The sequence below is a fragment of the Carcharodon carcharias genome, chromosome 22 (genome assembly GCF_017639515.1).
Source record: "Carcharodon carcharias isolate sCarCar2 chromosome 22, sCarCar2.pri, whole genome shotgun sequence".
Lineage (NCBI taxonomy): Eukaryota > Metazoa > Chordata > Chondrichthyes > Lamniformes > Lamnidae > Carcharodon > Carcharodon carcharias.
Genome location: NC_054488.1, coordinates 25139180 through 25156611, shown reverse-complemented (window position 1 = coordinate 25156611; position 17432 = coordinate 25139180). Strand labels below are relative to the sequence as shown.

General features: G+C 42.7%; 1 protein-coding gene across 3 annotated transcripts in view; it reads right to left on the bottom strand.

Moving 5' to 3' along the window:
- Positions 1 to 1925: 1925 nt before the first annotated feature.
- unc13d (unc-13 homolog D (C. elegans)) overlaps positions 1926 to 17432 on the bottom strand; it is a 276077-nt gene continuing 260570 nt past the window's right edge. For all 3 annotated transcript variants that reach the window (XM_041217092.1, XM_041217094.1, XM_041217093.1), the window contains 6 exons: positions 15477 to 15548; positions 14803 to 14886; positions 11668 to 11788; positions 11440 to 11566; positions 7136 to 7341; positions 1926 to 6381 (listed from right to left, as the gene is read on the bottom strand). In XM_041217092.1, the coding sequence (XP_041073026.1) occupies positions 6278 to 6381; positions 7136 to 7341; positions 11440 to 11566; positions 11668 to 11788; positions 14803 to 14886; positions 15477 to 15548 (714 nt within the window). In that variant the 3' untranslated portion in view covers positions 1926 to 6277. The remainder of the gene's footprint in view (positions 6382 to 7135; positions 7342 to 11439; positions 11567 to 11667; positions 11789 to 14802; positions 14887 to 15476; positions 15549 to 17432) is intronic.

Here is a 17432-nt window from a genome sequence, read left to right as displayed (position 1 = left end):
GGGGTCTAGATTTGGCAGTACCACTCTTATTTTTGTAGGGGACATGTCTACTTTGTACAATTAGGATCTCACTTTTTAGTGCTTCCCACTGGTTTTCCACTGTTTTATTCTCCAACAATGCTGTCCAGTCCACCTCAGCCAAGTCCTTTCTCATTTCTGCTAAACTTGCCTTACCCCAGTTCAAGACTTTTACTCCTGCCTTAACTCTGTGCTTTTCCATGGTAATCTTAAATCTAACTGAATTGTGATCACTGTCCCTGATATGGTTGCCAACTGTCACTTCACCCACTTGCCCTTCTTCGTTCCCCAAGACTAGGTCTAGAATTGCATCTCCTCTAATTTTTGTCACTAATTGGTTGAAAAAATTTTCCTGGACACACTGCATGATTTTTTCTCCCTCAGTGCCCCTTACGTTGTTTGAATCCCAGTTGACATTAGGATAGTTGAAGTCTCCTATTATTATTGCCCTCTTGTTCTTACAAGCAGAAATTTGCTTACATACTTGTTCTTCTATCTCCCTTTCACTATTTGGGGGTCTGTAGTATACGCCCAGTTGTGTGACTTGCCCCTTTTTTGTTTCTAAGCTCAGTCCATAAAGCCTCGTTTGTTGACCCATTTAGTATATCATCCCTTCTCACAACTGGAATTGATTCTTTAACCATTAGTGCTACCCCACCTCTTTTTTTTATCTCCTACTCTATCGTGTCTGAAGACTCTATAACCAGGGATATTAAGCTGCTAGTTTTGTCCCTCCTTTAGCCAGGTCTCCGTTATAGCAATGACATCCGGCTGCCATGTGTCTACCAATGCCCTTAACTCATCTACCTTGTTTGTAATACTCCTTGCATTGAAGTATAAATTATTTAACCCGGTCAATTGAAGATGGGGTTCCAATCAGTTTGGCTGCCAAGTACTGGATGGTGTCAAGCTTCTTGAGTTTGTGGGAGCTGCACTCATCAAGATTATTCTATCACACTCCTGACTTGCGCCTTGTAGATGGTGGACAGGCTTTGGGGAGTCAGGAGGGGAGTTACATGCCACAGAATTCTCAGCCTCTGACCTGCTCTTGTAACCACAGTATTTATATGGCTAGTCCAGTTCAGTTTCTGGTCAATAGTAACCCCCAGGATGTTGATAGTGGGGGATTCAACGAATGCCATTGAATGTCAAGGGGACATGGTTAGATTCTCTCCTGTTGGAGACGGGCATTGCCTGGCACTTGTGTGGTGCGAATATTATTTGCCACTAATCAGCCAAATCCTGAATGCTGTCCAGGTCTTGCTGCATATAGACAAGGGCTGCTTCAGTATCCGAGAAGTTGCAAATGGTGCTGAACATTGTGCAATCATCAGCAAACTTCCCCACTTCTGACCTTATGATGGAGGGAAGTTGAAGCAGCTGAAGATGGCTGGGCTTAGGACACTACCCTGAGGAACTCCTACAGTGATGTCCAAGCACTGAGACGATTGACCACCAACAACCACAACTATCTTCCTTTGTCTAAGTTTGACTCCAACCCGTGGAGAATTTTCTCCCTGATTCCCATTGACTTCAGTTTTGCTATCCCTCTTTGATGCCACACTTGGTTAAATGTGACCTTGATGTCAAGGTCAGTCACTCTCACCTCATTCTTGAATTCAGCTCTTTTGTCCATGTTTGGACTAAAGCTGTAATGAGGTGAGGAGCTGAGTGGCCCTGGCGGAACCCAAACATGAATGTCAGTGAGCAGGTTATTACTGAGTAAGTTCAACTTGATGGCACTACTAATGACCCACTTCCACCACTTTGTTGATGATTGAGAGCAGACTAATGGGGCAGTAATTGGCTGGGTTGGATTTGTCCTGCTTTTTGACTCAGAGGCAATACTGCTACCAGCTAAACCACAGTAGTTGGAGTGAGAATAAATACACCAGAAAGCACTGAGATAAAGAAGGTGCAAAAATTTAATTGCTCAAAATTCCAATTTATTGAATGTTTGCAGTTGGCATAAGAGGAATTTTAACCAAAGTATGTGCCTTATTTGAGAAGTAAAATCTTTTTGAGAACAGTAATATAAACACATCCCTAATGCCCTGGACATACAGACTGCTCAGACCTATCCATTTATCAGGTAACTTTAGAGGGTCAGTTTTACGAACCGAGGGGAGCCTTGCCCATTGGGAGAATCTGTCTAGAAATCACAACACATTCCCCACAATTTCTTGTGTTCTAGGTGGACATGGGTTATTCAGACAGTACGCATTTATAAAATAGACCATAATACATAAATAAAACTCCTACACAATAAAGTACATTTACAAAATCTTCTCACATGTCCCCGAATTATCTCAAAATAGTTCATATATAAATTTTGTGCACAGATTTTGTCCCACAGAAAGTAATGAGATGCAGGTAGATTGGCATTTATATAACACTGTTCATGATCCAGGATGTCCCAGAGAGCTTTACTGTTAATGAAATACTTTTGAAATGTAGCCATTGTTGTAACATGGGACACATGACAGCCAATTTGCACACACCAGGATTCCACAAATAGCTATGAGTGCAGATAATCTGTTTTTAGGTTTGGACAAATATTGGCCAGGGAACCTAGGAGATCTCGTCTTCAGCTAGTGCTTTGGGATTTTTAACATTTCATATTAAGGTTGACATCTCCAGTATTGCAACATTGCCTGAGCATCACACTGGAATAGCAGCCTTAAGCTATGTGCTCAAATTCTGAAGTAGGGAATAGATTCCACTCAGGGCCAAGCATGTATAAAGTCTAATGCAGGAGCTGTTGCAAACACAAAAGCTGGGGACAAACACAAATCTTGCATTAAATGAAATGATAAAAACACCAACTAAACATGATCTGACTGTGGTGTCTCCACAACTGTACAACTGACTCTTATACTGTTATAGACTTTAAAAGACCCAGAACATTTAAAAACCATTATGTGGCCTATCCAGAAGGAAACAACACTGCTATGGAATCCACTGAAAATCCTGAGGTGAAACAAGTTGGGGACTAAATTTGATAGCCCCAAGGATGGGGCAATGTGACTTGTGATTAAACCATGCCCATGACTGTGACACAGGCTAAACACCAACATCGTGTTGCCTGGGCATTTCAATGATTTTAGCATTCAAACTGCACTGCTGATTGTCTGGACACTTCAGCAGAGGACCAATATTATGATTGGCTAGCACCACTTAAAGCTAGCCTACATCTTTTAAAGTGGAGGTGCATTGTGCTTGGAGCAGTTTCTGGCAGTTCTGTGGGGGCTGAATCTGATCTGTGGAGCATTGGACAATGGCACCACATAGGAGAGAGAAGGTTCCAAAGTTTTCAGACACTGCATTGGAGCTCTTGGTGTAGAATATGGAAATGAGGAAGGAAGCCTGATATATGCAGGAGGCCCTCCTGCTACGTGCTCAGAAGCGGATTGGAGCAGCAGGTTGTGGAGGTCAATGCCAGGAATCAAGGTCCAAAGACCTGGATGCAGTGTTGCAAGAAGTTCAGTGACTTCAAACATGTGGTCAAGGTCATCTTTAAATGTCATATCCTACCAACTGCACCATTAGCTTGTCCTGAATCCCATGGAGGAGATAGTGTTGGCCATGTCTGGGATAGTGATGGCAGAGACTGTGGCCAGCAGTGGATCTAAAACCATTGAAGATGATAGTATCCTCATACCTAATCCTCCTTACATCCCAACTCTCCTTTATCCCACACTCCCTCTGACTTACAAGCGGTGTAAACATGCACCTCTTACTTTCCCTGGCTCTCCACACCAGAACTTTGCCCCTCTGCATTTTTCCTTTTAGGTACCCAAGAACTGCAATCTGGTAATCAATGATGATAAAGATGCATTGTTACCTGATTTCATATTTGCAGCCACCAACTCAGACACTGTCACTGTGTGTAATTTAGAGGAAAGCATAGAGGTGGGATCCACATGTGGTGAGACACCAGTCACGAGTGGCCCACTGCCAGGGCAAGATTAGCACAGCTGGAGGGCTGGAGGGCTTGCACATGAATTCTAGTACAAGGAACTTTGATGGGACAGTCTACAGATGAAGGCTGATGCGGATACATAACAAAATGCTTGGTGCACTGGGAAGCCTGCCAGACAACCTGGGGTCAATGTCAAGGAGCATGAAAGAGTGCAGCACCAACTTGGCACAGGGATTTGCACAGAGCTTAGAGTCCATCCTTTCCAGAATAGAAGTGTTGACCAATTCTCTTCGTGGAGTCATGGACTCAACTATGTTGCAACATCTGATGGCTGATGACAAAGTTCCATTGCACCCAACCTGTGACTACTACTATTCAAATTCAGAATGCTGCCATTATGGGTGTGCAAAGTGGGCTTGCAGGGTGTAACAGCAGTCCAGCAATCTGTCCAACAGACTACTAAGACAGCTGAAGCACCACCCAGGAGAGTGGCAGTGGCTCCATGAAGCATTCTGCAGCTGGCCTCTCTCAAAAAGACACTATTCATCCTCCCACCCCTATCTCTCTGCCAGTGCCCTTCTGTTGTATATCAGCCAGCCAGCCCAGACTGCTGCTGCTCATGCCAAGGTGGTGCAGTCCACGCATAGCTGCTCAAGGCCATCTCTCCTCCACTGAAATTCAGCAACTTTCCGACCAGCCATGCTGTAGTATCTGGGGGCCACACTGCACAGGAGCACCAGAACAGACAAAGGTACACAGAAAACAGGCACCAAGGGATCATACAAGGGTGATTAGTTGACTTTTACGTGCAATATGAATGATTTCATTTATAAATTTGATTTGGAATGATTATTTGTGACCTTGAGAGAATGGAATACCTTTTGGTTTCAGTGCAGGGTAGAGTTGACAACTTGTTGTCAAACTGTCAACACTTGACAAAGTGATGTGCATGCAGTGATCTCTGTGCCGTGATAAACTCATAATCTTAATAAAGTCACATGTTCACTCCACCTCATTCTCCCCAGCAAGAGAGAATGAAATGTAGTTACGTTTCGTCAACTAGAGAGCATCAGTGATCTCCATTAAGCTATGGTGGATGGCAAACTGCAAGATGCCGTAAATTTCTCCAACTCCACCGTGGAAAGAGTCCGACATATTGAAGTCCGTTGCTAGGGTCACTTTCACAGGCATTGCCCTGCTCTGAGGCTGCAGTTGTGGTTGAAGCAGATGACAAATTTCAATGAGGCTGTCTTTACTGAAGAGGAGACATCTCACACAATGTTGCTCACTGAGGTTCAGGTAGGAGAATTGCTCCCTGAACACCCTGGGTGGATTTGTTATCCTGTTGAAAGCCCTTCTTCCCCCTCCTCCTCCTCCCTCTTCCAGCAGCTTATCCTTCTCTCCATGGCCTCTTTTATTGTCCAAATCATGTCATATTTTAAGGGCTATTAATGCATCCATGTCTGTGAGCAACTAGTTTGTGCAGAAGCCTCGAAGTCAGCAAAATTTCCTTCAGCACCTGCTACACTGTTCCATGTAGATTTTTGCAACTTTGAGCAATCATAGAAAGCATGAAACATTTGTAGAGTTGAAGAAACAGCCAAAAGAAATTAATCAGCAATGAACCTGAAAGTAGTTAAATAGTACCAATGGGGTGGGGTTGTGGGGGGTGGTGAGGGGTGGGAGAAGAGGTGGGGGACTGTATGCTGTGTGAAGTTAAGCAAGGGCATTGTTGAGTACTGAACTCCAAAATGGCACCGTTGACATCAAATCAGTATTGTGCCTTGATTGATCTTATGATCTGCCTCACTGCATACTTCTGGCCATCATTCACTCTATGTGTTAATGTCCTCACCAATATGTTGTCTAATGCGACTATCCCCAAAGGTTTCTACACACCCACTGCAGATGCCTGCCAGAGATCTAAGGATACTCATAATGCAAAAACAGATGCAAACAATTCCAATTTTGCAGTCCATGATTTTTTTTAAATCAAAGGAACAGTTCAAGACAGATTAAATTGAGCTTTCTGGAAAGAAACTAATAGCCTGAGGTCCCAAAAGTAAAGAGTGAGACTCTCACATCAGAACCTGATTTCACTATTACTCCAAGCTCAGGTGGGGAGAAAGGCCCACTTGCTCACCTGACCACCACACGCACATATTGCTAAATCACTTGTATGCTGCTCACAATTTTCCATTAAACCACGATGGCAGATGCTGGTGTTAATAGCCTGTATTTGTGCATCAGGGTGACAGAGTGAAAGAAATGAGGCATCTGAAAATCTCGTGTTTTTGATTCCATCCAGTGTCGGTACTCCTGAGGTTCCGGCAACATTTATGTTTCCTTTGACTTTCTTTCTCGTTGCCTTCGTATTTTGATGAATGCCTGAGCATCTTTGTCTCCTTTTCGTGCCTCTAATAACTTAAGTATATTGTCTTCTGCCAAGAAAATAAAAGCCAGTGACAAGTTTTGTACAGTTAATCGGTAGTTAAGATTGATCATGATTACAATGTGCATTCTTTTTCCGCCCCAGGGTTTCACCCCTCAGCTCCTAAAAATACTGCTGAGTCACTGTTCCCTCCAACCTCATATCAAGTGACCATTCTTCATGTGTCATCCTCAGCAGTAACATGCTCTGGGACTGTCTGATGGAACAGTGTAGAGGGAGCTTTACTCTGTATCTAACCCTGTGCTGTACCTGCCCTGGGGCGGGAGATGGGAGGGGGGGGGGGGGGGAGTGGCAGTATGGGGTGATTGAGGCCAGTTAAAATGTTTCAATGCCCAAAACTGACATCACTTACCTTGTTGCATACAGAGCTCACACAAAAAATACTGAAAGTAGTGTAGAACACAGGAGCGGCTGTCGTATGATAGAGCAGTGCAGCAAGGGAAATATTACCATCTGGAAGATCCCCTCCAAGCCAAACACCATCCTGACTTGGAACCATATTGCTGTTCCTTCACTGTCACTGGATCAAAATCCTGGAACTCCCTTCCTGACAGCACTGTGGATGTACCAACACCAATGGACTGCAGCAGTCCAAGAAGATGGTTCACTACCACCTCCTCAAGGGAAATTTAGGGATAGGTAATAAATACTGTCTCTCATGTGTCATGAGAGAATTAAGATGGACCCCTGACCTCAATGAAGGCCCAGCAAATGTGGAAAATGATGAAAGCGCTTGTTATTACCTTTTGGCTTTGGATGACCAAGTGTCAGTCGACTCTGAGGAACCTTGCTGATGTTGAGTGCTTCCTCAGTGCTGTCCAGTCCAGGGATATCTTGCAAAGAGAAGTACGCTTCTCCTTCTAGATCATCACTGAGCAATGTATCATGATCAAACACGGTGATAAGTAGGCAGGCTCCCTTGCTCTGACATTGCTCTGGGGTAACATCACTAAAGAAAAGTCACAAAAAAAAAATGATCACTCCCCTGCTCAGGCACAGAGGGAAACATGCAACTTTTCATGCTCTACGTGTAATATTTTTGCCTGCGAATAATTTTATAAGTCTAGGATCCTGCAAATATTCTAATTCAGACCAAGAACCTAAGAAATATCTCACAATGCATCAAACCATCCCAGTGTGTGCAAACTCTGTGCTGGAAGGCTGACGGTTCAAGCTGTCAACCACACTGCCAGAAATGTGTACCCTTTGTGCAGCCCATAATCAATTACATGCTTGACTTACCCCTCAGAATCGAGCTATCTGGAGGAAATTTTGACTGTGCAATAGTGTAGGATGGGTGATAATGAACCAATTCACAGCTCCCAATTTTTATTTTCATTGGGTAAAGCGTACAGGCCATAAAGGTCAGAGTTCAGACCTTGCCCTGTGTGTTAAGGCCATCACAATTCTGTTTGCACTTGAGTTAGAAAGCAGAAAATCAGCCAAGATTGCTGCTCCTGATCACCAGTCAGCAACATTTCTGGAAAGTGTATATGTGGACAGCATTCAAGGACATGATCAGATTGGCTGTGATACACTGTGATGAAATAATCTGCCATGAAAAATGGACAACTGACAAGAAAGAACTGTGAAACACTCCCTGGCAGAATAAAGGTGAGGGACATAACAACAATTAATATGTGGCCTTTAACATAGTAAAACAGTCTGTAGCACTTCATAAGAACATCATCAAATAAATGACAACAAAATGATTTCGAGACAGGTGAACAAAGGGTTAGTAGGTTTTAAGAATTGTCTTAAAGGAGGGCGGAGAGGCAGGTAGATGGAGGGAATCCCAAGCTTACGGCCCAGGCTGCTGAAGGTGGGGCAAAAAAAGTTGGGGTGTATCAGAAGCCAGAATTGGAGGAGAGATCTTAGAGTGTTGTGTGGCTGGAGAAGATTTTAAAGATAGGGGCAAAGCCATGAGTTTGTTTGAAAACAGTGATCAAAATTTTAAAAAGGAATTTGTTGTCAGACTGGGAGCCAATTTAAGTCAGTGAACTCATGGATCAGGAATTTGAGAGAATTGGGACAATTAAGAGCAGCAGAATTTAGATGAGCTCAATTTTATGGGAGGTGAGGCTGGCTAAGACACAATTTGAGTATTAGAGTTTAGAGGTAACAAAGGCATGGATAAGGGACAAGTACCAATAAAACCTGTATTTAATTGGGTGAGGGCCGGTTTCAATGGGGGTGAGAATGAATGTGGTCAAGGTAAATTGGAATCAAAGGCTGACCAGGCAAAACTGAGCAATAGGCTGTCTTTAAAGAGGAGATAGTTTGTGTACAGTCGAAGTACATTCCCACGAAGGGGAATAATAGGACAAACAAAGCTGGAGCTCCTTTGAAGTCAAAAGACATAGAGATTAAGATGAAGCAGAGAAAGGTGCCTATGACAGGTCAGGTTGATAATCCAAGTGAGAATCAGGCTAGTTATAGAAATATGAGTAGCAAAGAGAAATTATGAGAAGAGACTGGTAGTTAATAGAAAAGTGAATCAAAAACTCATCTATAGGCATATAAATTTCAAAAGGGTGATAAAAGGAATATGGATGATTAGGGACCAAAAATGAAATTTACTTATGCAAGCAGAGGTTGAGGTACTAAATGAGGACTTTGTATTTGACCTTTCCAAGGAAGATGCTGTCAAGTCATAGCGAAAGAGGAGGCAGTTGAGATACTGGATGGGCTAAAAATTGATAAAGAGGAGGTATTTGAAAGACTGGCTGTACTTAAAGTTAAAGCCACCAGGACAAATGAGATACACCTGAGGGTACTGAGAGAAGGAAGGGTGGAAATTGTGGAGGTACTGGGGATAATCTTCTAATCCTCCTTAGATACAAAGGTGGAGCCAGAAGACTGGGAAATTGCAAATGTTATACCCTTGTTCAAAAAAGTGTGTAAGGATAAGCCCAGGAACCACAGATCAGTCAGTTTAACTTTGGTGCTGAAAAAGCTTTCAGAAACAATTCAAACTTGACAGTCACTTGGACAAATATGGATTCATCAAGGAAAGCCAGCATGGATTTGTTAAGGGCAAATCATGTTTAACTAGATTGATTGAACTTTTTGTCGAGGTGACAGAGGGCTGATGAGGGTAATGCAGTTGATGTGGTATATGTGGGGACTTCCAAAATGCATTTGATAAAGTGCCACATAACAGGCTTATCAGCAAAGTTGAAGACCATGGAATAAAAGGGAACAGTTGCAGCATGGCTGAGTGATAAAAAACAGAGTACTTGTGAATGGTTGATTTTCAGACTGGAGCACAGTACAGAGTGGGGTTTTCCAGGGGCAGTATTAAGGCCGCTGTTTTTCTTGATACATATTACAGTAATGACCTAGACTACGTTGTGCAAGGCACACTTTCAAAATTTCAAAAAAGTACCAAAGGAAGATGGTTATCATTGTTGGAGGTCAATCATCTCAGTTCCAGGACATCACTGCAGGAGTTCCTCAGGGTAGTGTCCCAAGTCCAACCATCTTCATCAATGACCCTCCTTCCATCATAAGGTCAGAAGTGGGGATGTTCTCTGATGATTGCACAATGTTCAGCACCATTCGCGACTCCTTAGATACTGAAACAGTCCATGTCCAAAAGAAGCAAGACCTGGACAATATCCAGACTTGGGCTGACAAGTGGCAAGTAAGCATGCCATACAAGTACTAGGCAATTACCATCTCCAACAAAAGAAAATCTAACCATTGCCTTTGACATTCAATGACATTACCATCGCTGAATCCCCTACTATCAACATGCTGGGAGTTACCATTGACTAGAAATTGAACTGGACTAGCCATATAAATACAGTGGCTAGAAGAGCAGGTCAGAGGCTAGAAATCCTGCAGCAAGTGTAACTCACCTCCTGACTCTCCAAACTCTGTCCACCATCTACAAGGCACAAGTCAGGAGTGTGATGTAATACTCTTTACTTGCCTGGATGAGTGCAGCTCCAAGAACACTCAGAAGGTTGACACCGTTCAGGACAAAGGAGCCCACTTGATTGGCACCCTTTCCACAAACATTCATTCACTCCACCACCAATGATCAGTGGCAGCAGTGTGCACCATCTATAAAATGCACTACAGAAATTCACCAAGGCTCCTTAGGCAGCGCCTTCCAGACCCACGACTGCTACCATCTAGAAGGATAGATGGGAACAACCACCTGGAAGTTCCCCTCCAAGCCACTCACCATCCTGACTTGGAAATATATCACCGTCCCTTCACTGTCGCTGGGTCAAAATCCTGGAACTCCCTCCCTAAAAGCACTACATCACAGGAACTGCAGTGGTTCGAGAAGGCAGCTCATCACCACCTTCTCAACGGCAACTAGTGATGGGCAAAAAATGCTGGCCTAGCCACCGACAGCCACATCCCGTAAATGAATTTAAAAAGTCTTTTTAAAAACCCTGCTTCAGCCTTAACTGGAGAATTGAGTCCAATTCTGGGCACCACACTTTAGGAAGGATGTGAAGGCATTGGAGTGGGTACAGAAAAGATTCACGAGAATAGTTCTGTGGATGAGGAACTTCTGTTACAGGGACAGATTGGAGAAGCTGGTGTTGTTCTCCTTGGATAAGGAAAAGTTGAAGTTTGATAGAGGCAAAATCATGAAGGGTCTGAAGAATAGATAGGGAGAAACTTTTCCAATTGGTGTAAGGGTCAAGATCCAGAGAACATAAATTCAAAGTGATTGACAAAAGAACCAGAAAGGACATGAGGAAAAGCTTTATGCAGCAAATGTCTAGGATCTGCATATGCACTGCCTGAAAGTGGTGAAGGCAGATTCTATTATCTGAAGAGAAAAGACTTGCAGGGCTACAAGGAAGAGGCAGGGGGTGGGACCAGCTGAGTTGCTCTCACAAAGAGCCAGAGAGGCCACAAGGGCTGAATGACCTCCTTCTGCACTATAACTATTCTATGGCCAGGATTTTCTAGCCACAGGAGATTTGGCAGCCAAGCCAATAGTCCATTGACTTTCGGTGGAACTGGACGATCCCGGCGGCGGGCGGGGTGGAAAATTCCACCCAAGGATCCTATGTACCTGAATTCGAAAACCTCATCAAAGAGTGGGTTGAGGTCATTATCTTTGCGTTGAGTTGTTTTGCTCTCTACGAATGGGAAGATGTGCTTTGGTTCCAGATTCAGCTCCACAAAAGGATCACTGGTACCTGTGTAGGGAGAGATAGGATGGGAAAAAGAAAAAGATTCAGAGAGTGTAATGACATGAGAAACACATCTCCTCAGCCAGAAATACCACTTCCTTTCTTACCATTGGAATCCAGTGGCATGAGATTAACAGCATTGAGGATTTCAACATGGAGTCTTTTTACTTGATTGTTGTAGAAGGCTTTTATAGTCACAGCACCATATTTGGAACATTCAACAGCCATCTTTAAAAGAGAATGGAGGAACTGTTAGAGGAAACGGGTTAACTAATTTTTTTGTTCTTCAAGTTAAGAAATATTAAAGAAGGAAAAAAGAATTTTCATTTATATAGCACCATTTGAATCCTTAGGACATCCCAAAATGTTTCACATCCAATTCATTATTTTTGAATGTAGTCACTATAACATAGACAATTGGGGCAGCCAATTTATACATAAGACCCCACAAATAGCGATGATAGAAAATCAGTGTTTCGGGTGTTGGTTGAGCAATAAATGCTGGCCATAACACTTGGAGAACGCCCTTCATTTTTCAATGACATGGAGACCTGAGAGGGCAGGCAGACCTAAATTTAATGTCTCCTTTGAAAGATGGCACCTCTTACAATGCAGCACTGCACTGGAATGTCGACCTGGACAATGTGCCAAGTATCTGGAGTGGGACTTGAACACAGGTCCATCCGAGGAAATCCAACACTTTACATACAGCATCAAACAGTCTCAGGACATCTGCTATTCCTTATAAATTCTTTCAAGTATCAACACAAGAGAAACCATTTTCAGTTTTAACACTAAATAATTTACGCTAGTTGTGACCATAAAAAGCAGTTTAATATATTGCGTATTGTTTCATCAAACACTCCCAAGGCAGGTTAGATGTAGAGTAAAGACCCATCGATATATTTCAGCTGCATTATCAGACATTTATCCCCTCCTGCACCATTGTGACCTATGTATTTTCTCATCATCTATTCTCCTGTCCCTTTGAATGAGATTCCTATTGTTACGAAATGTTTTACTGCAGGTTTCTTTCCACTGAGAGCTGGGACTGCATGCCCAAGCTCATTTCATTCCATTTTGCCAATAGACAAAAGAGGTTCCAATCCCACCAGTCTGTTGGTTTCAAAAGCTGCTTCAGATGATAGAAGACAATGTACTTCACCATTTCAAGAATTATATGGCACAGGAGACCATTCAGTCCATTGAGCCTATACTGGCTCTTTGAAAGAGCTTTCCTATATGTCTCATTTCCCTGCTCTTTCTCCACATCCCTGCATAGTTTTTCTTTGCAAGTATTTATCCAATTCCCTTTTGAAAGTTACCATCATACACACCAGTCCCATAAAAATGAATATCTTCTCACTAAATCAATACAGATTATTCTTAAAATTGAAAAGTTGTTGAAAGAAATATTGTGTCTATTATATTCAGTGGTGCTAAATGCAAATTTCACTTTAAAATAAAATGACAAAGCTGCTGCAGGCAAATTGGTCACCACGGTAAAAGGTTCAGATTGACGGGTCACAAGCTAAAACCAAAGTAATTCAGACTAAGGGGAATGAAGAAACAGCCTTTTCACACAAATGTTATCGGGAATGACACTGAAATGGACATTGCAAATAGAGTCAAACTTTAATTGAACTGGATTTGTTTACGAATTTAAAAACAGAAATAATCTGTCTTAATGATCTTCTGGTCTATTTTTGATCGTCTAAAGAGGTTGGTGAGGTGGGTAGGACTGAGGGATATGGTGGGGAGGGACCGAGGGATATGACAGGAAGGTATTGTTGGATAAAGCAGGAAGAGACTAAGAGCAATGGTGATAACGATCTGAGATATGACAAGAAGAGATCAAAGGGATATGGTGAAAACATACCCAGACCCTTGTGTTTAAATCCCTCCATGAACTGGCACCTCTCAATCTGCATAATCTCTTCCAGCTTGATAACATTTGTTCCTCTGACTCTGAACTCTGCTGTATACCTCGCACCCTTCACCTCTCCATTGACAGCCATGCCTTCAAGCCCCTAGACTCCATGTTCTGGAATTACTGCCCTAAACCACTTGCCTCAACATTTCCCTCCCTCTTCCTTTAAGAACCTCATTTATAGGCCACCTCCTCAACCAAACTTTTGGTTCACTTTCCTATGCCTGCTTTGGATTAGTATCCATTTTCTTTCCTCTTCTGTCTCTGTGAAGCACTTTGGAACATTGAAGTTACTGTCCAAAGTAAATTGTTGCAATTGTGATTAATGACAAACAATGTCAGGATCTATAAACATATAAACAAATCAGAGAGCACATCGCTAGAAACTACACTGTGAGCTTACATATTCCCTGCTGCTTATCAATAGCATTGGATAGAATTTTCAGGTTCCACGGGGATCGGGTGCAGACGAGCCCAAAAACACCAGCATTGGTCAGCATTCCAGTTTCCAGATCTCATTCCAGGTGCTGGCCATTTTTGTTGAGGAGGGTTTGAGACATGGCGTAGCTCACTGCTCTCATGAGGCAGGCAGCAATTAGGCTCATTAAGAGTCTTGTTGAGGGCATTGAATGGAGGCTGACTGGGATTTTCCTGTTGTCTTCCAGTTTTCCACGACAGGGAACAGTTTAATTGCCTGGAAGTAGTCAGCCAGAGTTGGTGGGCAGCACTCCTGGCAGGCCATCCCTGCCTGCCTGGGTGTGGGTAAAACCTAAATGCTGCCCTGTACAGGGATTGCCCCCCTACCCCCAATGGTGGCGGCGTGGCTGCTTTTACTGTTTTTTAATAATTTTTTTAAAAGGCTGGTGAGAAGGCACCTCCATGTTGAAGTGCCACCTCAGTTATTTACCCTTTACTGCAGCTGGCTACTCCTATCAAGCTGGAAGGCTACAGATTAGCCTCAAAAGCCTCCTGCTGCCCATAATTGGACAGAGAACTTGTCTCCACACAAATTAAGCAGGTGCCTCCATGAAAATCCCAGGTTTTTTTTATTCATTTCATGGGATGTGGGCGTCACTGGCTAGGCCGGCACTTATTGCCCATCCCTAATGTTGACTGTTTCTCCTGGTTTCTCCAGAAACAGTCCTGGCTCCTGTTTCCCATTGCCAAGGTGAAAAATCATCCCATTATGTTTGATCATTAATCTTTTGACATTGTCTCGGCTTTCACCCAGAGTTTATGACACCGCTGCTCTATCAGTTGGACTTTCACACCTCAACTAGTCTCAGATTAGACGACAGTCTATGCTACAGACCTGTTGTTGGATTTTCTTTGTATAAAACTTCTGGATCAGCTTGTGAGTGCTTGCTGCATTCAGAGACAAATGAGCTTTCAGAGCCTGAAATAAAGTAAAGAGATTTACAGCAAAGTGTAGCAATGAGTGAAAAAAAACTGCATCTATATAGCAAGCAGACACACTTCAAAATTGAGAACGCAAAGTACTGCAAATGCTGGGAATTTGAAATTAAAACAGAAAGTGATGGGAATACTCAGCAGGTCTGGCAGTAACTGTGGAGAGAGAAACAGGCAGCATTTGAGACTGTGACTCTCTGTCCAGACTGGGAGTACTTGGAGCTGTAACAGTTTTTAAGAAATATAGAGAAAGACAGGCTACCTGATGCATCCCCTGCCATTGTTAAAATACCAGCGGAGGCAGGTCGGTAACCATTGCCATGGTGCCTGATTTTATGGCCACTCTTCTGCCAGCCCACTCCCAGATAGCTGTGAAATACCACCCACGGTGGAAAGGGACTGGGGGATATGGTGAGAATCCTTATATTTGTACTTTTGAATCTTATCTGTTTATATACCTATTGATCTACATGTCTATATATCTCGCCATACATGCATGTATGTGTATTTAGTTGTTCCAATATGTAAATATATTTGTGGATCTGGCAAACAAGGATTGTGATCCTGTGATCTCACCTTGAAATCAGGGGTCTGTAGTTCATCCATTGGTAAACCATTTCCCTCGCCATGGAAGCAAATCAGCAGACTCTGAAACAAAAGAAACTCAGTGTCAATAACTGAGAAAAGGTATCTGAGCTATAGTGATACCAAAGTAGTGGAGTCGAACACCACCATCTCCATCTCCTGAGTCAAATTAACTTCTGAGAAATGGTCTCTAATTTTTGGAAGATATAAGTTGCAATGGAAGCTTGTTAAACTTGTTAAACAAGTTACTGGTTAATGATAGCAGATGTACTGGCTGAAATATTATCTTTGATACAGGGGTGGTGACAGAGGAGTGCAAAATTATAAATGTTAGACCCTTGTTCAAAAAAGAGTGCAAGGATATTCCCAGCAACTTCAGGCTGGTCAGATTAACCTTTGTGGTGAGAAAGCATTTAGAAACAATAATCTGCAACAACTTGGACAAGCATAGATTAATTAAGGAAAGCTGCCATGGAATTGTTAAAGGCAAATCATGTTTAATTAACTTGATTGAGTTTTTTGATGCGGTAAACAGAGAGGGTTGATGAGGATGATACAGTTGATGTAGTGTTCATGGAACTTTCAAAATGCATTTGACTGAGGCTTGTCAGCCCATGGAATAAAAGAGACAGTGGCAGTATGGAGACAAAGTTGATTCAATGACAGGAAATGGATTAGTGTTGAATGGTTCATTTTCAGACTAGAGGCAGGCATACACAGAGGTTCCCCAGGGTCAGCACTGAGACTAATGATTTTCTTGATATATATTGATGACCTAGGCATAGTGGTACAGGACATAATTTCAAAATTTGCAGATGACACAAAACTTGGAAGTATTGTGAACTATGAGGAGGATAGTGATAGACTTCAAGAGGGCATAGACAGATAAGTGGAAGATGAAGTGTGAAGAGATACATTTTGGTATGCAGAATGAGGAGAGGCAGCATAAAATAAAGGATACAATTCTAAAGGAGGAACAAAGAAACCAGATGTACATGTGAATGAATCATTGAAGGTGGCACAGCAGATTGAGAAATAGAAGCATAGAGTACAAAAGCAAGGAAGAAATGATGAACCTTTAAACATTGATTCGGCCTCAACTGGAGTATTGTGTGTAGCTCTGGCCACCACACTTTAGGAAGGATGTCAAGGCTTTAGAGAAGGTAAGGTTTACCAGAATGGTTGCAGGAATGAGGGACTTCAGTTATGTGGACAGAGAAGCTGGGATTGTTCTGCTTTTAAAAGAGAAGGTTGAGAAGAGATTTGATCAAGGTGTTCAAAATCACAAGGAGTCTGGACACAGTAGATGGGGGAAAACTTTCCAGTGGTGGAAAGATCGAGAATTAAAGGACATTAATTTAAGGTGAATGGCAAAAGAACCAACGGCAACATGAGGAAAAACTTTCACATGCATTGAGTGTTTAAGCTGCACTGCCTGAGAGCGTGGTGAAAGCAGATTTATTCCTGGCTTTTAAATGGGATTGGATAAGGAACTGAAGAGAAAAAAGATTCAGGGCTTAGGGGAAAGGGCAGGTGAGTGTGACTCGCTGAGTTGCTCTTGCAAAGAGCTGGCATGGACATGATGGGCCAAATGGCCTCCTTCTGTGCTGTAACCATTCTATGATTCTTTGATACCACACTCCCAGGTAACCAACCTATTAAAATGCCTTCAGATACATCAAGGAAATATTAGGAGGTTGGAAGAAATGTTATCATCCAGAGAGTTTGTCACCTTCAGAAACAAGTGAATGAAGTAAGAATGAAGAGAAATCCTTTAAAACTACAAATTGTAATTCTATAAAATCTCATTCCCAGCAGGGGAGCCTGGTCAACCGGGAGCACATGTTGAGAATTCCAGCGCCCCGCCATCTGATTTTTCACCAGGATAAAGGATGCTGGAATTTCCGACAAATGTTCCAAATGGACAAGCCTCCTCATCGTGATCAC